The 22486-nt window shown below is 38.8% G+C and overlaps 1 protein-coding gene across 5 annotated transcripts in view; it reads right to left on the bottom strand.

Annotated features, from left to right (window-relative positions):
• USP42 (ubiquitin specific peptidase 42) overlaps positions 1–22486 on the bottom strand; it is a 74455-nt gene that overhangs the window by 22190 nt on the left and 29779 nt on the right. For all 5 annotated transcript variants that reach the window (XR_008294473.1, XM_053212904.1, XM_053212902.1 and 2 more), the window contains 2 exons: positions 21851–22100; positions 18911–19111 (listed from right to left, as the gene is read on the bottom strand). Coding sequence is in view for 4 of the 5 variants with exons in the window: in XM_053212904.1 (XP_053068879.1) it covers positions 18911–19111; positions 21851–22091 (442 nt within the window). In the remaining variant the exon portion in view is untranslated. The remainder of the gene's footprint in view (positions 1–18910; positions 19112–21850; positions 22101–22486) is intronic.

Genomic DNA, 22486 nt, shown 5'->3' with positions numbered 1-22486 from the left:
ATAAAGAGATGATGCCCACACTAAGATGATACAGATGTCAGAATTATCTAGCAAAGGTTTTAAAGAAACCAAGATAAAAATGGCTCAGCTGATAATCACAAACACACTAGGAACAACTGAAAAATACAGAAAGACTCAACAAAGAAATAGGAGATATAAAGAACCAAGTGGAAACTTTAGAAACAAAAAATACAATAATCAAAATAAACTCAGTGAATAAGTTAGAAGAATAGAGATTGCAGAAGAAAAAAATCAGTCAACATGAAGACAGAACAGCAGAAATTACCCACTCCGAAGAATGGAGAGAAAAGAGACTGGTGGGGGGGGGGGGGTGGGGCAATGAACAGAGCCTCAGGGACCTGTGGGACTCTAACAAAACATGTAGCACACATGTCATCAGACTCCCAGAGGAGCCTCAGAGGGCTGAAAAAGTTATTACACGGAAGGCTCAAAATTTCCCGAATGTGGTAAAAAATAGAAGTCTATAGATTCAAGAAGCTGAGCAAACCCCAAACAGGAAAAAAAAAAATCTATCCCAAAACATATCATAACTAAACTTCTGAAAACTAAAGACAGAATCTTGAAAGCAGTGAAAGAAAACAGTACACTACCTATGAAAGTGTGTGTGTATGTGTGTGTGTGTATGAAATAAACAAGAAAAATGACAGACTTCAGATCAAAAATGGTGGAGGCCAGAGGAAGTGGCACAATTTTCAAGGTCTGAATGAAAAGGAGTATCCGCCCAGAACCCTACACACAGTGGAAATACCCTTCAGGAATGAAGGCAAAATCAAGACGTTCTCAGATGAAGCAAAAACTAAGAAAATCTGGGGGCGCCTGGGTGGCTCAGTCGGTTGAGCATCCGACTTTGGCTCGGGTCATGATCTCGCAGTCCATGAGTTCAAGCCCCGCGTCGGGCTCTGTGCTGACCGCTAAGAGCCTGGAGCCTGCTTCAGATTCTGTGCCTGCCTCTCTCTCTCTGCCCCTCCCCTGCTCACGCTCTGTCTCTCAAAAATAATGTTAAAAAAAAAATTAAAAAAACAAACTAAGAGAATCTGTCACCAGTACACATACCTTAAAAGAATGACTAAAAGAATTCTCTCAACAAAAAGGGAATGATTTTTTAAAAACAGAAACCCTGGAACATCAAAAAGGAGGAAAGAAATAGTAACAAAAAATAAAGGCAAATATAATAGGCTTTCTTTTTCTCAAGTTTCTAACTTATGTGACGATCAAAAAAATTATAACACTGTCACTGATATGGTTCTAAATGTAAGTGGATGAAATATTTAATTACCTGACAATTAGGGGAGACTAAAGAGAGGTAGAAGTTAAGGTTTCTACACTTACCTTTATTTGGTAAAATGACACCAGTAGACTCTGATAAGTTATGTATATATAATGCAAACCTAGAGTAACCACTAAAAAGACTACATATACTCAAAAATGTTAAAAATAAATCAAAACAAAATTATAAAAAAATATTCACGTAACCCACAGGAAGGCAGGGAGAAGGAAACAAAAACAAAAAACAGAGAGAAAACAAAATGACAGACTTAAGTCCTGATTTGTCAATAAGCTTAAAAATGTAAATGTTCTAAATATACCAATTAAAAAAACCCAGATTAACAAAGTAGATGGGATAACGTGACTCAATCATATGATACCTCCATTTTATATATATATATATATATATATATATATATGTGTGTGTGTGTGTGTATATATACACACATATATACACACGTATATATACACATACGTGTATATATACATACATATATACACACACACATATACATATATATGTGTATATATGTATGTGTATATACATACATATATATATATACATACGCACCAAAACTTACAGCAATCCTCAATGTGTTTGTACCAAACAACAAAGCTGCAATACACATGAAGGAAACTCTGATAGAACTGAAAACAGACATAGAGAAATCCACAACTAGAGCTGCAAACCTCAACATCCTCTGTCAATAAATGAACAATGAGAAAATCAGCAAGGATACAAAACTCAGCAAAATCATCAGCCAATGGGATATGGACAACTTATAGAACACTCCAGACAACAGCACTATACAAATTCATTTCAAGGGTTCATGGAACATATACCAAGATAGACCATATCCTGGGCCACAAAACAAACCTCAAAAAAATTGAAGAGAGTGGAACCTGGGTGGCCCAGTCAGTTGAGTGCTGAACTTAGGTTCAGGTCATGATCTCACGGTTTGTGAGTTTGAGCCCCCCACTGGGATCACTGCTCTCAGTGCAGAGCCTGCTTTGGATGCTGTGTCCCCCTTTCTCTGTCCCTCCCCTGCTTGTGCACACGTGATCGCTTGAGCTCTCCCTCGCTCTCAAAAAAATAAATAAATAAAATAAATAACACATTTAAAAATTTTAAGGGAATTGAAATAATAAAGGATAGGTTTTCTACCACACTGGAATCATAATAGAAATTAGAGAAAGATAACAGGAAAATCAATGAACACCTGGAAACTAAGTAACATGCTTCTATATAATCCATGGATCAAAAAATAAATATCAAGGGAAACTTAAAAATGCACTGAACTAATGAAAAAACAACATATCAAAAATGCAGAGACACAGCTAAAGCATTGCTGAAAGGGCAACGTATGGGTATTGCCAATATCAGAAACAAAACCCTGCAGATACAAAAAATTGAATTTGTAATTTAAAAACTCTCAAAAAGTATAGCTCCAGACCAAGATAGCTTCACTGATAAAGGCCACCAAATGTTTAAATACGAACCTACATCAAGTCCACACAATCTCTTCAAAAATCCAGAGGAGTTAATGCATCCCAAATTCATTTTTTATAAAACTAGTATTACCCTGATAATGAACCAAACAAATATGGTACAAAGTTAGAAAACAGACCACCATCTCTCATGAATAGATATGTAAAATTCCTTAATAAAATATTACAAGTAAAATTCAGCAAAACTCAAAAACGATTACGCATCAGAGGAGAGAGGGGAAGATGCCACGGACTAGGAGGACCCGAGGCTCAACTCGTCCCACGAATACAAGATAACTATCAAGTCATCCCAAATACCCTAGAAATTGATCTGAGAACTGGCAGAACAAACTCCACAACTAGAGGCAGAGGAGAGGCCACATGAAGGAGGAGGAAGAGCAGAGCCACAGACTGGGAGAGAAAATGTGGCTCCTGCAGTGGGGAGGGAGCTGCAGTCACTGAAGAGGGCAGGGCAAGAGACATACTGGCACACAGGGCAGTGCAAGGGGAGAAGAATCCCCAGAGCAACTGGCTCGCAAAGCAAAAGGTTCCAAATTTCCTGAGTTCTTACCACCCAAAGGGTTTAAAGCCTGGAGTTTTAAAGGTCAGAGTAAGTGGCTCTGGTAGAGATCAGAAGACACTGCTGCTACTCTTGGAGAAAACAGACCTACAGGGTGGAAACAAGATCTGACGAGTGCCTGAGGCACACAGTAGGGAGGTTAGCTGCTCATCACAGAGCATGTCCAAGAAAGAGAGTGTTCACAGAGAGACCCCCTTGGGAACAAAGACACTGGCCACCAGCATTTCCTTCCCTCTGCCCTGCAGGGTAAACAAGGAGCCACCTGTGGGAACCAGGACAGCACCAACACTCACTACCTAACATGCTGACGCTAAGCCCTCCCCGCCCCCCCACCATGCTCTGGAAGAACCTCCCTTCCCAGTCACACTTGCCACAGTCCCAGTGCAGCAGGTCCCTCCCCCAGAAGACCAAACTAAACCCCTGCTAACCTCCATCCCCCCAGCCAGGAGTTTTTCAAGGCCTCAGTTCTGGGTGGCAGCAGCAACAGGTCTCATTTTACAAGCAGATCAGGGCACACCCAGTTAAAACTCATCACATTCAGGCCAGGGACCAAACACTGCCCACAACAGGCAAAGAGAGCCTCTGCAGACAATCAGCCTGAAAGGTAAAGTGGCCAGAATACAACAGCAGAGCACACGCAGCTCACGGTGGAGACATTCCTGGCAGCGCCAGGCCTTGGGGAACAGGAGATACTACACTGCGGGGCACTATGTGACCTCTCCATAAAGTCATTACCCTCAAAAACCAGGAACCATAGGTCACTTTCCTAACACACAGAAACAAGCACAGGGACTTAGACAAAATGAGAAGACAGAGGAATTTGCCCCAAATGAAAGAACAGGAGGGCCATGGCCAGAGATCTGAGTGGAACGGTTTTAAGAAACACAGCTGACGGAGAATTTAAAGCAATGATCATAAGGATACTAGCTGGACTTGAGAAAAGAGTGGAGGACATCAGTGAGACCATTAACAGAGATAAGGAATAACATAGCAGAGATAAAGGGCTCAATAAATGAAATGAGAAACATGCTTGATGGAATAAACAGCAGGTTGGAAGAAGCAGAAGAACAAATTAATGGCCTAAAAGAGTAATGGAAAGTTATCAAGCTGGACAAAAGAGAGAAAAAAGAATTATGCAAAACAAGAATAGGCTTAGGGAATTCAGTGACTCCATCAAACATAACATTCATATTGGGATCCCAGAAGAAGAGAAAAAAAGAGGCTGAGAATTTATTTGAAGAAATAATAGCTGACAACTTCCTTAATCTGGGGAAGGAAATAGATATCTTGATCCAGGAGGCACAGAGAACCCCCGACAAAATCAACAAAAGTAGATCCACACCAAGACGTATTGTAATGGCAAAATATAGTGATAAAAAAAATATTAAAAGCAGCAAGACAAATGAAGGCTGTTACATACAAAGGAAACCCTGTAAGGCTACCAGCGGATTTTTCAGTAGAAACTTTCCAAGCCGGAAAGCAGTGGCATAATATATTTAAAGTGCTGAATGGGAAAAACCTGCAGCCAAAAATACTCTATCTAGCAAGGCTACCATTCAGCATAGGAGAGAGAAAGAGTTTCCCAGACAAACAAAAACTAAAGAAGTTAGTGGCCACTAAAACAGCCCTGCACGAAGTATTAAAGGTGACTCTTTGAGTGGAAAGGAAAGACCAAAAATGACAATATGAAGGTAGGAAGCACAAAAACAGTAAAAATGAATATTTCTGTAAAATATCAGTCAAGAAACTAACAACAGGATGTAAAATATGACACCATATACCTAAAATGTGAGGAAGAAAGGAGTAAAGAACAGGTTCCAACTTAAACAACCATCAAGTTAATATAGACTGCTATATGCAAAAGATGTTATACACAAACCTAATGGTAACCACGAATCAAAAACCAGTAATAAATACACAAAGAAGAAAAAGAAATCCAAATATATCACCAAAGAAAACCAGCAAACCATGAAAGAAAGAAAGACAAGAATGAATCAGAGAAAATCTTCAGAAACAACCACAAAACAAGTAGTAAAATGACAATAAATACATAGTTACCAATAATTACTTTGAATATAAGTGAACTAAACACTTCAATCAAAAGACACAGGATGACAGGTTGCCTGGGTGGCTCAGTCAGTTAAGTGTCCGACTTCAGCTCAGGTCATGATCTTACAGTTCATGGTTTGAGCTCTGCATCAGGCTCTGTGCTGATAGCTCCGAGCCAGGAGCCTGCTTCGGATTCTGTGTGTGTGTGTGTGTGTGTGTTTCTCTCTCTCTCTGCCCTTCCCACACTTGTGCGCACACCTGCTCACACTAGCTCTCTCTCAAAAATAAACATTACAATAAATAAAAATAAAAACAAACAATAATAATAAAGGGGACAACCCAACAAGAAAACACTACAATTATAAATATTTATGCACCCAACATGAAAGCACCCAAATATATAAAACAGTAAATAATAAACATGAAGGAACTAATTGATAATAATACAATAACAGTAGGGGACTTTAACACCCCACTGACATCAATGGACAGATCATCTAAACAGAACATCCACAAGGAAGCAAAGGCTTCGAACAACACTGGACCAGATGGACTTAACAGGCATATTCAGAACATTCCATCCCAAAACAGCAGAATACACACTCATGTGCACATGGATCATTCTCCAGAATAGATCACACATTAGCCCACAAAACAACCCTCAACAAATTCAAGAAGATTGTAATCATACTATGAATCTTTTCTTACCAAACACTATGAAATTACAAGTCAACCACAAGAAAAAATCTGGAAAGACCACAAATACATGGATTAAAAAACATCATACTAAACAATGAATGGGTCAACCAGGAAATCAAAGACGAAATTTAAAAAGTAGAGGCACATGGGTGGCTCAGTTAAGTGTCTGACTCTTGATTTTGGTTCAGGTCATGATCCCATGTTTTGTGAAATGGGGCCTTGTGTCAGGCTCTGGGATGACAGCATGGAGCCTGTTTGGGATTCCCTTTCCACCTCTCTCTCTCTGTTCCCCTCCTACTTGTGCATGTACACACATGCTCTCTCAAAATAAATAAACATTCAAAAAAGGTGTTTTTTTTTAATAAATTAAGAAGTAATGGAAACAAATGAAAATGAAAACATAGTGGTCCAAAACCTTTCAGATGTAGCAAAAGCACTTCTAAGAGGGAAGATTACAACAATACAGGCTTACCTCAAGAAGCAAAAAAAAATCCCAAATAAACAACCTAACCTTGCACCTAAAGGAGCTAGAAAAAGAACAACAAACAAAACAAAAAACCAGCAAAAGGAAGGAAATAATATAGATTAGAACAGAAATAAATGACACACAAACTAAAAAAATAATAGAATGGGTCAGTGAAGCCAAGAGCTGGTTCTTAAAAAAAAAAAAAAAAAAAAAATCAATAAAATTGATAAACCTCTAGCCAGACTTTACCAAGAAAAAAAGAGAAAGGACTCAAACAAATAAAATCACAAATGAGAGTGGAGAAACAACCAGAACCACAGAAATACAGTTAAGAGAATATTACGAAAAACTATGTGCCAACAAATTGGACAACCTGGAAGAAATGGATAAATTCCTAGAAACATACAAACTATCAAAACTGAAAGAGGAAGAAACAGAAAACTTAGACCAATAACCAGCAAAGAAATTGAATCAGTAATCAAAAAGCTCCCAACAAACCAAAGTTCAGGGCCAAATGGCTTCACAGGCAAATTCTACCAAACATTTAAAGAAGAATACCTATTCTTCTCAAGCTATGCTAAAAAACAAAAAAGGAAGGAAAACTTCCAAACTTATTCCATGAGGCCAACATTACCCTGATACCAAAACCAGATAAAGACTCCACTAAAAAGAGAACCACAGGCCAAAAGCCCTCATGAACATGGGTGCAAAAATCCTCAATAAAATACTAACAAACTGAATCCAACAATACATTAAAAAAATCATTCACCATGATCAAGTGGGATTTATTTCCGGGTTGCAAAGGAGGTTCAGTATTTGCAAATTAATGTAATGCATCACATCGATTTAAAAAAACAAAACCATACGATCATTTCAACAGATGCAGGTTAAAGTACAACATCCAATTCATGATAAAACTGTCAACAAAGTAAGTTTGACATAATAAAGGCCATGTATGAAAAACTCACAGCTAGTATCATCCTCAATGGGAAAAAACTGAGAGCTTTCCCTCTATATTCAGCAACAAGACAGGGATGTCAGTCTCACCATTGTTATCCAACACAGTACTGGAAATCCTAGCCATAGCAATCAGACATGAAACAAAATAAAAGGCATCCAAACTGGTAAGAAGTAAAACCTTCAGTACTTGCAGACGACACGATACTCAATATAGAAAACCTGAAAAGACTCCACCAAAAAACTACTAGAACTGACCAATGAATTCAGGGAAGTCATAGATACAAAATCAATGTACAGAAATCTGTAGCATTACTATACACCAATAACGAACCAGCAGAAAGAAAAATTAAGAAGTCTATCCCATTTACAATTGCACCAAAAACAATGATACCTAGGAATGAACCTAACCAAAGAAGAGAAAGAGCTGCACTTTGAAAACTATAAAACACAATGAAAGAAACAGAAGAGGACACAAAGACATGGAAAGACACTCCATGCACATGGACTGGAAAAATATTGTTAAAATGTCTATGCTACCCATAGCAATCTACACATTTAATGCAATCCCTATCAAAATACCAACAGCAATTTTCAAAGAATTAGGACAAACAATCTTAAAATTTGTATGGAACCACAAAAGACCCCAAACAGCCAAAGCAATCTTGAAAAAGAAAAGCAAAGCTGGAGGCATTACGATTCCAGACTTCAAGTTATATTACAAAGCTGTAGTGGTCAAAACAGTACGGTACCAGCACAAAAACAGATATATGGATCAATAGAACACAATAGAAAATCCAGAAATGGGGGCGCCTGGGTGGCTCGGTGGGTTAAGCGTCCGACTTCGGCTCAGGTCATGATCTCGCGGTCTGTGAGTTCGAGCCCCGCGTCGGGCTCTGTGCTGACAGCTCAGAGCCTGGAGCCTGTTTCAGATTCTGTGTCTCCCTCTCTCTCTCTGCCCCTCCCCCCATTCATGCTCTGTCTCTCTCTGTCTCAAAAATAAATAAAACATTAAAAAACATTTTTTTAAATAAAAATAAAAAATTTAAAAAATTAAAAAAAAAAAAAAGAAAATCCAGAAATGAACCCACAATTACACTGTCAATTAATCTCAGACAAAGCAGAAAAGAATATCCAATTGGAAAAAGTGTCTTCAACAAGTGGTACTGGGAAAACTGTCAGTAACATGCAAAAGAATGAAACTGGGCCACTTTCTTACACCAACACAAAACCAAATTCAAAATGGACTAAAGACCTAAATATGAGACCTGAAACCATAAAAATCCTAGAAGAGAGCACAGTAAGTAACCTCTTTGACATCAGTCATAGCAACAGCTTTCTAGACATGTCTCCTGAGGCAAGGGAAACAAAAGCAAAAAGAAACTATTGGGACTTCATCAAAATAAAAAGCTTCTGCCCAGCGAAGGAAACAATCAACAAAATTAAAAGGCAGCCCACAGAATAGAAGATATTTGCAAATGACATATCCGATTAAGGGATAGAATCCAAAATATATAAAGAACTTGTAAAACTCAACACCCAAAAAACAACTAATCTAATTAAAAGATGGGCAGAAGGTATGAACAGACATTTCTCCAATACAACATCCAGATGGCCAACAGACACGTGAAAAGATGCTCGTGACCACTCATCGTCAGGGAAATGCAAATCAAAACCATAATGAGTTACCACCTCACACCTGTCAGAATGGCTAAAATCAACAACACAAGAAACAACAGTGTTGGCAAGGATGCAGAGAAAAAGGAACCCTTGTGTACTGTCGATGGAATGCAAACTGGCGCAACCACTCTAGGAAAGAGTATGGAGCATCCTCAAAAAGTTAAAAATAGAACTACCCTACAATCCAGCAATTGCACTACTGGGTATTTACCCAAAGAATACAGAAGCACTAATTCATGCGTAATGCATCCCTATGTTCACAACAGCATTATTTACAATAACCAAGATATGGAAGCAGCCCAAGTGTCCACTGATTGATGAGCGGATAAAGAAGATGGAATATATACCCACAATGGAATATTAAGTCAGAAAAGGAATGAATTTTTGTCATTTGACATGACATGAACGTACTTAGAGAACGTAATGCGAAGCATAAAAAGTCAGTCAGGGGTGCCTGGGTGGCTCAGTTGGTTAAGCGTCCGGACTCCTGATTTCAACTCAGGTCACAATCTTGTAGTTTGTGGGATCAATCCCCGCATCAGGCCCTACTTAGAGCACAGAGCCTGAGTGAGATTCTCTCTCTCTCTCTGCCCCTCCCCTGCTTGTGCACATGTGCAATCTCACTCTCTCAAGATAAACACTAAAAGTCAGAGAAAAACAAATACATGATTTCACTCACGTGTAATTTCAGAAACCAAACAAGCAAAGGGAAAAAAAGAAGGGAGAGAGATAAACCAAGAAACACTCTTAACTACAGAGAACAAACTGATGGTTACCAGAGGGGAGGTGAGTAGGGGGATGGGTGAAATAGTTATGATGAGGACTGGGAGATTAAATAAAAACTTTTAAAAATAATAATACTAACTCCAATGACCAAATGGAGTTTATTCCAGGGATATAAAGACAACTGAATACTGGAATTGGAACATCTACCAGTATAATCTACCATATTAACAGGCTAAAGAAGAAATATCACATGATCACATCAATCTGATATAGAAAAAGCATTTGACAAAAATCAACACTTACTCATGATAGAAAGCAGAAAGCAGAAAAACAGAAATAGAACTTCTTTAACTTAATAAAGAGCATATACCATAAAACCTACCGCTAATATCAAACTAACTGCTCTTCTTCCTAATAACAAACAAGGCAAGGATGTCCACTCTCATTCTTACTCAACATAGTGCTGGAATTGTAGCCAGTGAAATAAGACAAGAAAAGGAAATAAAACGCATACCAATCAGTAAGGAATGACTAAAACTGTCCACACTTGCCTATAACAGGACTAATAGAAAAATCCAAGGAGTCTAAAAAAAAAAAAATGCCTAGAACTAATAAGTGAGTTTGGCAAGATCACAGAATATAAGATTAACATACAAAAATAAAATGTATCTTTATATACCAGCAATTAACATGTGGACACCAAAACTAAAAATATAATGCCACTTACAATCCCTCAAAAAATATTCAGGTGTAGATCTAACAAAATAAGACAAAACATGCTGAAACTACACAACAGGGATGAAAGTAAAGAAGATTTAAATAAATGGAGAAACATACCATATTCACAGATGGAAAATGTCAACCTAAGTAAAGATGTCAACTCTCCCCAAACTGAGATTCAGCTTTAACACAGCTCCTATCAAAATCTCAGCAAGATTTTTTTGTAGGTATAGACACTATTATTCTATAATTTACATGGAAAGACAAAACACCAAGAATAGCTAAAACAGTTTTGAAAGAGAATAAGTGAGTGGAATCATCCTATCTGATATCAAGACTTATGACATAGCTACTGTATGGAGGGACTGACATATACTTCAAGAGAACAGAATAGGAAACCCAGAAACAGACCCACACAAATACGCCCAAGTGATTTTTTACAAAGATGTGAAAGCAATTCAACAGAGAGAAGACAGCCTTTTCAACAAATGGTGCTGGACTAACAGACATTTATAGACAAACAACTAACTTCACCCAAACCTCACATTATACAAAAATTAACTTAAATGGATTACACACCTAAAGTGTAAAAGTATAAAATTTTTAGAAAAAAAAACAAAAAAACAAAAAACAAAAACAAACCAGGAGACAATCTTTAGGATCAAGAACTAGGCAAATATACTTTTAACTAAACTTAAACTAGGGGCGCCTGGATGGCTAGGTTGGTTAAGCATCCGACTCTTGATTTTGGCTCAGGTCACAGTCTCACCATTCAGGGGTTTGAGCCCTGCATCAGGCTCTCTCTGCCCCTCCTGTGCTCACTCAGTCTCTCTCTCTCTCTCTCTCTGCCCCTCCTGTGTGCGCTCTCTCAAAAATAAACTAAAAAACAAACAAAAAACCATAAACTAAACCGAAAGCATAATCCATGAAAGGTAAGATCAGATTTCACTAAAATTAAAAACTTTTGTTCTGTGAAAAACCTTGTTAAGGGGATGAAAAGACAGGCCTCAGACTAGAAGAAACTATTCGGAACCTGTATATCCAAAGGCCTGGTTACCTAAACTATAGAAAGAACTCTCAAAACTCAACAGAATAAAAACAAAGACTGCAATAGAGAATAAGCAAATGATAGCAAAGAGATACTTCACCAAAGAGGACATACAGATGGCATATAAACGCATGGAAACAAGTTCAAGACCTTTAGGCATTAGGGAAATACAAATTAAAACCACAAGATACCATTATGTACTTATCAGTACGGCTAAAATGAAAAACAGTGACAACACCAAATGCTGGCAAAAACGCAGAGAAACCACTGGAGCGTCTGGGCGGCCCAGTCGGTTTAAGGGTCAGAGTCTTGATTTTGGCTCAGGTCATGATCTCACGGTTCAGGAGATCAAGCTTTGTGCCAGGCTCTGTGCTGACAGCACGAAAACTGCTTGGGATTCTCTCTCTCCCGTTCTCTCTCAAAATAAATAAATTTAGGGGCGCCTGGGTGGCTCAGTCGGTGAAGTGGCCGACTTCGGCTCAGGTCATGATCTCGCTGTCCGTGAGTTCGAGCCCCGCATCGGGCTCTGGGCTGACAGCTCGGAGCCTGGAGCCTGCTTCCGATTCTGTGTCTCCCTCTCTCTGACCCTCCCCCGTTCATGCTCTGTCTCTCTCTGTCTCAAAAATAAATAAACGTGAAAAAAAAATTTAAATAAATAAATAAATTTAAATAAACAAACTTGTTTTTTCTTTTAAATGCAGAGAAACTGGAAGTCTCACCCATTGCTGGTAGGACTGTAAAAATGGTCAGCCACTCTGAAAAACTGGCAGTTTCTTATAAAATCAAACACGCGCCTACCATATGAGCGAGTGAGTGCAGTCCTGGGCATTTACTCCAGAGAAACAGACATGTTCACACGCATGTTGTATGCTCTAATGCTTACAGCAGCTCTATTCACAATATCCCCAAACCGGACATAAGCCAGATGTCCTTTTATGGATGAGTGGTTAAAACAAGCCATGCTATGTCCACACCATAGACTACTACTCAACAATAAAATAAATACAATTTTAAAAACCCACACACAAATTATTAATACAACCTGAATGAATCTTCAGAGAATTATGCTGACTGAAAAGCCAATCCCAAAATGTTATATACTGCATAACTCAATATGTATATATATGACATTCTTGAAATGACAAAATTATAGAAATGAAAAATAGTTTAGTGGCTTCCAGGGGTTAAAGGAGGAGGTCGGGGCACAAGGAAAGTGGGCTTGGCTACAAAAGGGGAATATGACAGATTCTGTAATGATGGAAATGTTCTGTATCCTGACTGTATCGACGTCAATACCCTGGTTGAGATCCTGAAATAATAGTGTTACTACTGGGTAAACTGGGAAAGGTACATGAGATGTCTTTGTGTTATTTCTCACAACTGCATGCGAATCTACACTAAGGTTAGCTTTAAAAAGGCAAAATAATGACATTTCAGACTGAGAATGAAACCAATTACAGCAAAAACCATAGCTCATCACTAGCAAGCAAAGTTAGGGAAGTCCTTTGGTCCTAAGGAAAAATACCAGATGGGAATCTACATCTACGTAAGGGAACAAAAGCAGTGGATATGGTAACTGAACAGGTAAGCATAGAAGATTTCTAAACAACCCTTAACTATTTAAAGCAAAACCTTTATAATTTATTTAAGGCAAAAATAACACAATATGTTGTCTGATTACAAGGCAGGTAGAACTAAAATGAACGACAACAAGAGCACAAATGCCAGGAGTGGGAAGATGAAAAGTGCATCGTCACAAAGCCCTTACCACACACAAGCGAAACATCAGTTGAAGGTAAACTGTGATCGTTTAAAGATGCACGCCAAACCCTAAAGCAACCACTAAAAGTAGAAAACAAAGTTACAGAAAACATGCCAATAAAAGAGATTAAATATCATATCATAAATAAATATCATAAAATTACTTATTCCGGGGCACCTGGGTGGCTTAGTCAGTTAAGCGTCCGACTTCGGCTCAGGGCATGATCTCGTGGCTCATGAGTTCAAGCCCCGCATCAGGCTCTGTGCTGACAGCTCAGAGCCTGGAGCCTGCTTCAGATGCTGTGTTGCCCTCTCCCTCGGCCCCTCCTCTGTTCCCTCTCTCTCTCTCTCTCTCAAAAATAAGTAAAACATTAAAAAGAATTTTTTAAAAATCATAAAATTACTCATTCCAAAAGAAGGCAGAAAAAGATGAAAAAGAGGACAAGGAATAAATGGAACTAATAGAAAACAAATGACAAGATGGTAAAATAAACCCACCCGTATTAATAATCTCATTAAATACCAATGGCTTATACCCCAAAACAAAACATGGAGACTGTAAGAAAAAAATTACCTGATAGGTTATTTATACAAGAAATCCACTTTAAGTATTAACACAAGTAGGTTAAATGTAAAAACATGGAAAAAGATATACCATGCAAACATCAATCATAAAAAAACTGGAGAGGCTCTATTTACATCAAAGTAGATTTCAGAACAAAGCATATTATTTGGGATAAAGAGGGTAATTTCATAAATTATAAATAAGTCACTTCACCAAGAGGTCATAATAATCTTAGGTGAGTGACAGAGCTCCAAAGAGCTCCATAAGGCAAAATTAATAAAACAGGGAAAAAAAACCAAATTCACAAATGTATTTCATTTCAATAGACCTCTCTCAAAATGTGATAGCATGAGTAGAAAAGCAGTAAGGACATAGAAGACAGCTTCAACAACATTATCAAATAACTGATCATAATCAGCATTTATAGAAACAAGACAACACAGACACTACACATCCTTATTAAGTAAATAATAATTATTAAGTGATGTGGGACAGTCACCAAGCTAGACCACGCTCTGGCACATAAAACAAACCTCAAGTTTAAAAGGATTCAAACAATAAAAAGTATACTCTGACCACAACAGAATTAAATTAGCTATCAGTAACAGGACAATTTCTGGAAAATCCTCAAACATTTGGCAACTCAACAACACACCTCTAAATAACCGCAAGGGCAATTAGAAAGTATGTTGACTGGAATAAATGTGAATACGTGAAATACTGAAATGTCTGGGATACAACTAAAGCAGTACTTAAAGGGAAATTTATAGCACTCAAAAGACTGGAAAAGATCTCAAATTAAATGACCTAAGCTTCCCCTTTAAGAAACTAGAATTGAGCACATTAAATCCAGAGTGGGCAAGAGAAAAGGAATAATAAAAATAGTAATGAACATCAATGATACAGAAAACAAAATAACAATGAAACCAAGATCTGGTTTTCTGAGAAGATCAGTAATAAGATGACTAAAACTCTAGTCAGATTGATCAGGAAAAAAGGAGGGGAGTCATGCACATCAGGAATAAGAGAAAGAAAATCACTATAGATCCTAAAAAAATTAAAAAAGGATAACAGAACATTATGAACAAGTTTATGCCGACACATTCAACAAGACAAATTCCTTGAGAGACACAAACTAATCAAAGCTCCCTGATGAAAAAAAAAAGATAACCTTGAAGAGGCCTCTATCTATTAAAGACCTTAAATATGTAGTTAAAAACCTACCCGTGAGAAAACTCCAAGGCCCAAACATGTAAGAAATAACCCGAATTCTACACAAATTCTTCTAGGAAACAGAAGAAAATAATCCCAACATATTTCGTAATGCCACCGTTACCCTGATGCCAAAGTCAGACAAAAGCATAAGAAACTATAGATTAATATTCACCATGAACACAAAAGTTAAAAAATGTGTAGCAAATCCAATGATACACGGAAATCATAAGACATCATGACCATGCTGGGCTCATCTCGGGAATGCAAATTTGGCTTAACATTCAAGTACAACACTCAGCCTCAGCATGATAAGACTCTACAGCTAACAGCATACGTAAAAGCCAGAGACTAAAATAAAACGCCTTCCCCCTAAAGTGAAGCAGGAGACATCTACGTCCACCACATCCATTCAACACTGTAAAGGAGGTGCTGGCCAGGGCACCACAGCAAGAAACAGCAAGCAGACCGGACATGCAGAAATAAAACTGTCCTCATTCATAGATCACACGATCGTCTCTACATAAAATCTCAAGAAACCTTTAAAACACACACACACACACACACACACACACACACACACACTTACTAGAATTAATAAATTTACCACAGTCGCAAGACCTAAGATCAATATCCAAAAGTCACTGGCATTTTTATATTCTAGGAACAAACAATCAGAAATCGAAATTCAAAAAATATTACCATTTATAACAGCTTCCAAAAATACGCAATACTTAGGGACAAATCTGACAAGGGATGTGCACATTGTACTTGTACACTGAGAACTAAGTGCCACTGCTAAAAACATTAAAGCTAAGTAAACGGAGGCATATACCTTGTTCGGGGGCAGAAAACAACGCTGTGTAGATGTCAGTTGACCCCAAGTTAATTCACAGATTCAACACAATACCAATCAAAATCCCAGGAAGCTCTTTTGTAGAAATTGACCAACTGAGTCCAAAATACATTTGGAAATGCCAGAGACCAAAAAATGGCTAAAACAACTTTGAAAAAGGAGAACAAAGTTGGAAGACTTACCTGATTTCAAAACTATTAAACATCTAGCAATCCAGACACTGTGGTGGTGTTGAGATAGAACAGTGGATCAGTGTAACAGAACAGAGTCCAGAAATAGATCCATATGAATATGGTCAATTGATTTTTCACAAAGAAGCAAAGACAATTCAGTGAAGACAGAACTATCTCTTGAACAAAGAACACAGGAACAACTGGATATCCATACTGAAAACCAGGACCTTCAATCCATTCTCCACACCACAAACAGAAATTAACTCAAAATGGATCACTGACCAGTATAAAAGCTCAAACTATCAAATTTGTAAAAGAATACAGAGAAAACCTTTGTGACCACTGGTGAGGCAAAGACTTAACACAACACTTAAAACACGACTGATGAAAAGAAAAAGTAGAGATGTGGAATTCTTCAAAGGGCAATGTGAAGAGAACATTCTCCCCACCACTGCAAGACAGTCTGCAAACTACATATCTCATAAAGGACTTGTACACAGAACATATAAAAAGCTGTCAAAACCCAACAACAAGAAAATCACCCAATTTTAAATCAAGCAAAAGCTTCAGCCAAAAAAGTATACAGATGGCAATTAGCTGTATGGAAAGGTGTTCAACATCATTAGTCATTAGGGAAGTGCAAATTAAGATCACGGTAAGGTAGTATTTGCTATGCCTATTAGAGCGGCTGATGTTGGAAAGAATGACCGTGCCAAATATTAGGCGACATAGGGACAAACTTTCATTCACTGCTAGTGGAAATGTAAGATGCCATGATCCCTGTGTGAAACAGACTGGAAGTTTATGTCCAGGTTAAGTACATACATATACCATAGGACCAAGCCATTCCACTCCTACATATTTACCTAAGAGAAATGAAAACATCTCTTTCCAAAGACCTGTTTATACATGTTCACCACAGCTTAATTTGTGACAGTCCCAAATAAGAAACAACCCAAACGCCCGTCAACAGGTGGAGAGACAAAATGCGGCACATCCATACGATGAAATACTACTCAACAGTAAATACTGTTGATACATGTGACAACATGGAATAATGTTGAAATAACTGTACTAACTGAAGGAAGCCAGGCAATGTGTGAATACATGCCTCCATAATTCCACTACATGACACTCTAAAAAATACAAACCAATCTATAGTAGACAGAGAGCATATCAGTGGCTGCCTGGGCTGGAGGGGATGTGGGGCAGGAAGGGGTGGAAGGGAGTGATTTCAAAGGAGGGCTGGGAAACTTTAGGGGGTGATGAATACATTCATTATCTTAATTGTGGTGATAGTTTCATGGGAGTATGCAAACGTCAGAATGCATCAAACATATATTTTAAATATGTGCAATTTATATCAATGACACCTCAATAAAGCTAAATAAAGGTAAATGTACCTAAATACATATATAATTACGTATAATAAACAAATGTACCTGAATTACATACATAATTATGCCTTGATATACCTAAACAAAGGAAAAACAGAAAGAAAGAGAAAACTACCAATAGCATAAAAGACAGGCACCCAATTCTGGACACCCGGAGCTTCTGAATTTTTGTGTTGGTCCTGTCTCTCACTGTCCAGGTGCCAGTGCTGGGTTTTCATCCACACCCTACTTTCATTAAGCGCAAAAGTGATGGGAAAGCTGTCTGTGGGGAACGAATTATGAACTCAGAAGGGAGAAAATGAGGGCAAACAAAACGTTCGTTCTGTAACTTAAAACCCCTTGGCATACCAAATACCTCTGGGCAGTGAGATTCTAGGTGATTTTCCTTTGGTTTATTTAAAATTTTCTGTACTTTCCAAATTCTTTACAAGCGTTATTTTGCTCTTTGGGGGGGAAACAGTTTTAAAAGAACCAGTTTAAATTCTCTATTAATTAAAGAACCATTCGAAAAGAAACCAAAGGCGTTCTCACCCTGATAATTAATGAACAGCACCTGAACACACACAAATCTCAGTATTAATGTAGATCAAAGAACAGGGAGGTTTCCCTTAAAAGGGATGAAGGATGTTTATGATATATTTACAAGGTCAAACCTCAAAAACTGGCTATGTCCTAACTTCTGAATTCCACTAGTCAACCACTGAGCTGGTTGTCACCTATTCAAGACAGATTTTAACTGATTTCCTGCCCTTCAGGTTGAAAGCTGAGCTCACATACCAAAGGGAAAGTCCTGTATGGATTTCCAGGAGGCTGGGGGCCGTAACAGGAGGTTCCTCTCCACGAAGGCTTATAAGCCTGTAACTGAATCAAGCCTTACAGTACAGGATGGAAACCGGGAGAGGCAGCATTTCTGAACTCTGCTTGTCCCGAGCTGGAGCTGTCGGTGGCAGACATTTATGTCACATTTTTTATCAAGTGTAGAAAGCCAGCAGGGGGTTCAGAAATGCCAAATGCTGATAAAATATGTTTCTTTTTAAACAACTTCACAGGTCAAATTAGGTGCAAAACGCTTTTGAAGCAACCTGAGTACAGTTCTTAAGAGTCCTCCTCAATGGTTTCTAAGAGAACCAATTTCCTAGTGATCGTAGAATTCTTGGCTTAAGTCTTCACTTTCCCTGCACAGGAAAAATGGAAGTAGGCTAGCACGCCACAACACCACACAAGTAACATGACCCAGAACACTTACATGTCTTGGAGTGCTCATGTGATAGCATGTAATTGGCAAGAGGCGGCGTGTAAGTCAAACACTGCAATGCTGCATTGGCAAAACAGGTGTTGCCCAAATTCTGGAGCCCGGCTCCAACTCTGTGAGTTTGTTGCCACTTAAGACAAATTTTCTCAGATGGGAAAAGAACTTTTTGTGGAGGAGCAATGCCATCACCTAGGGCTAGAAAAACAAACAAGAAATATTTAAAAACAAAGCTTTACATGCTTCTCAAGCTAAATAAACAGCAACACATCAAACGGAATCTGATCAGGATTAGGTCACTACGAGCTAACCAGAAATACAGGGAAGAAAGGGACGTTTTAAAAGACAGATCTTAGAGGGGCGCCTGGGTGGCTCAATCCGGTAAGCATTCGACTCTTGATGTTGACTCAGGTCATGATTTCTCGGTTCGTGAGATCGAGCCCCATGTGGTGCTTGTGCTGACAGCACAGAGCCTGCCTGGGACTCACTCTCACTCTCTCTCTCTCTCTCTCTCTCTCTCTCCCCCCCTCCCTCCGCCCCTCCTGCACACACACGTGTGCTTTCTCTTTAAGAAATAAACATTTGGGGCGCCTGGGTGGCGCAGTCGGTTAAGCGTCCGACTTCAGCCAGGTCACGATCTCGCGGTCCGTGAGTTCGAGCCCTGCGTCGGGCTCTGGGCTGATGGCTCAAAGCCTGGAGCCTGTTTCCGATTCTGTGTCTCCCTCTCTCTCTGCCCCTCCCCCGTTCATGCTCTGTCTCTCTCTGTCCCAAAAATAAATAAACGTTGAAAAAAAAAAAGAAATAAACATTTAAAAAATAAATAAGTGAAAGATCCTTGAATGTGGGAAATCTAAATAATTTGCTTTCTTCAATAAGTAAATTGCAAGGACAAAATGGGATGTTAAAAAAAAAAGACACTTGCCAAATGCAAAGTATAGACCTTGTCCGTTGATTTCAACAAGCCAGCTGTTACAAAAAAAGTATATGGCAATCAGAGAAATTTTAATGTTGACGGGATTTTTAATATAAAGATGGTTTATTTTTTTTTTAATTTAATGTTTATTTATTTTTGAGAGAGAGAGTGCAGAAGGGTAGAAACGGAGGGAGAGAGAGAGACACACACACACAGAATCCGAAGGAGCTCCAGGCTCTGAGCTGTCAGCACAGAGCCCCAGGCGGGGCTCGAACCACACGAACCATGAGATCATGACCTGAGCCAAAGTCAGACACTTAACCCACTGAGCCACCCAGGCGCCCTGATGTTTTAATTTTTAGGAAATGATTATTTATGTATAACACTAAAATATGAATAGATAAAATATGAAGTCTTGGGCTTGCTTTATAATGCTGGTGAGGGGAGTAAATGGGGGAGGGTATAACTGGCTATGAATTGATAAATGTCAAAACTGACTGATCACTACATGAGAGCCCACTATAATTACTTTTACATCTACTTAAAAGTTTGCCACCACTATACATACAAAATGCAAAGTCCACTCTCTGTAACATTTGCTGCGGATGCTTCTACTCAGTACCACCACCACCATCACTGCGCTCTTCACCAGCAATGCGCTTACAGAGTCCTTAGTAGCTGTCAAACAGTCTCGATTCTAAGACCTGGTAGTGACGTCATCCCCATCTGACCAGGAAGGAAACCGGGTCTGAACTTAGGCTGCTGGGCATCACTACTGACATTCACAAGTACGCTGTACGTGGTGTAAAAGGTTTTTGTTTTTCTATTTTCAAGGCTTATAATAAACAGATTACTAATGATAACCACGTTAAAGGAACTTAGGTGAAGCTCAAAAAACAACTTATTTAGGAAAGTTCCCCATCATCCATGAGAAGACTACTTTTTCTGAAGTTGGCCATGTTCTTGGTGCCGCCAGATGCTGAAATGCCTTCATGGAGGATTCTCCATTTTAAAAGAGAAATTAATGAGTGTGAGTGCACACAGGCAGGCTTCAGCTCAGTGGGAATGGAAAGCAAAACCAGGAAAAAAGAAAGGAGTCCCCAGAGAGTGGGGGAAGAGCTCCCAAAAGGGCATGGCAGGGTGATGGGAGGTAAGGCCTGAGGAGGAGAAAGGAGCCCCAGCAAGTAAGGGGAAGCTGGAGTCAGCGAAAAGAGGTTCTGTGGCAAAGTCTTGCTGGTGAAGGTCTCTAAACTCTATGTGTAACATTCAATGACACTGTTTATTTTGTGATATAAATTTTCCTCCCACCCAAACACCTTCAGCAACTCACCTCACAATAGCACATTTACGATGAGGGTGCAAAACGGCATTAAGAGCCACATTATTCTAAGCCAAACGACTATCTGAGCAGGACCGAATCTACTTTCTTTGCATTTCAAAGCTCCAAATTCACAAGTCTCAGAAGGACCCACTAAAGCGTCAATGTCTCATTTAACCCGGTGAGTTTTAACAAATGTAACATTTACATTATCTCCTCTCTTTCAAAGAACTTTACCACCACAGATGATTTTAACTGGCAAAAAAACCCCACAAACCAAAAAACCAAAACCAAACAAACAAACACCCCATGGTTGGGTAGAGCCATTTGACAAAATGCAACCATTTTAAAAAACATCTTTGAAATTTTAAAACACAGACATCTACTTAGGGAACTATGGTTAATTGACAAGTTAACCAAAGGCTTGCCCACCCCAAATCTCACCAAGATAAAGTTTATCCTTCAAAAAATAAGTAACAAAAGAAACTACAAACATTTTAATAATTAAACATAATCTGCGCTGTTACGATACCTAGCGAATCAGGAGCAAGCAGCACAGGAAAAGGACGCCTGTCAAATTACGTAACTGCTGGCACTCGGGTGGCAGTCTATCTTGGCAAAAGGAACCCCTCTCTGAAACTACCGACCAACGGACAGCATTTATCCAAGAGCTTCTTGGAGTGTTCCTGTCTCCAAAAAGTAGTACCTTGATCCTTCTGTGGTGACGGCTTTGATTTATCAGGTACTGATGAACTGGAATAAACTACAGCACCAGGTACTGGTCCTAGAGAAAGCGTGTGGTTTGAGACATCATTTAACGAAGACACGGCCCCCCAGCTGGCAGAACCTGCATCCATGTCTCCAGGTGAGGCCGCCTCCGAGCTGCCAGGCTGATTCTGATAGGCTGGTGGGTCTGAGGATTCAGAAGCTTTGTCAACTATGGTCATTGTTCAACTCTGCAAAAGACGAAACGCATACAGTTGTTTCATAAAGTGAGAAAAGGAATCTACTTTATTATGAGATCTTAGAAAATTATCCTAGCCACACTTAATTACTGTCAAACAAGTCACCGTAATATAAAGGCAGAGGTATTTTTTAGGTCTGAAATCACTTCCTTGGGACAGTTAGCACTGTGCTCATCTAAACATGTCAGCATTTTTTTAAGTATAAGCCCTTCAATGAAATATTTGATTAGATCTTGTCATTCTATTCCAAGACCTCTAAAAGTCTCACGTTTCTGTTTATAATCAGGCACCTCAATTTCCAATTCTGTATATTTACCAAGAACCTACATAGTTTTTCCTTATTGCTTAAAACTAGCATGTGAAATGTGCCAATCCAT

Source organism: Acinonyx jubatus, chromosome E3 (genome assembly GCF_027475565.1).
Source record: "Acinonyx jubatus isolate Ajub_Pintada_27869175 chromosome E3, VMU_Ajub_asm_v1.0, whole genome shotgun sequence".
NCBI lineage: Eukaryota > Metazoa > Chordata > Mammalia > Carnivora > Felidae > Acinonyx > Acinonyx jubatus.
The sequence above is the reverse complement of the archived record's forward strand: the minus strand, read 5'-3'. Positions and strand labels throughout refer to the sequence as shown.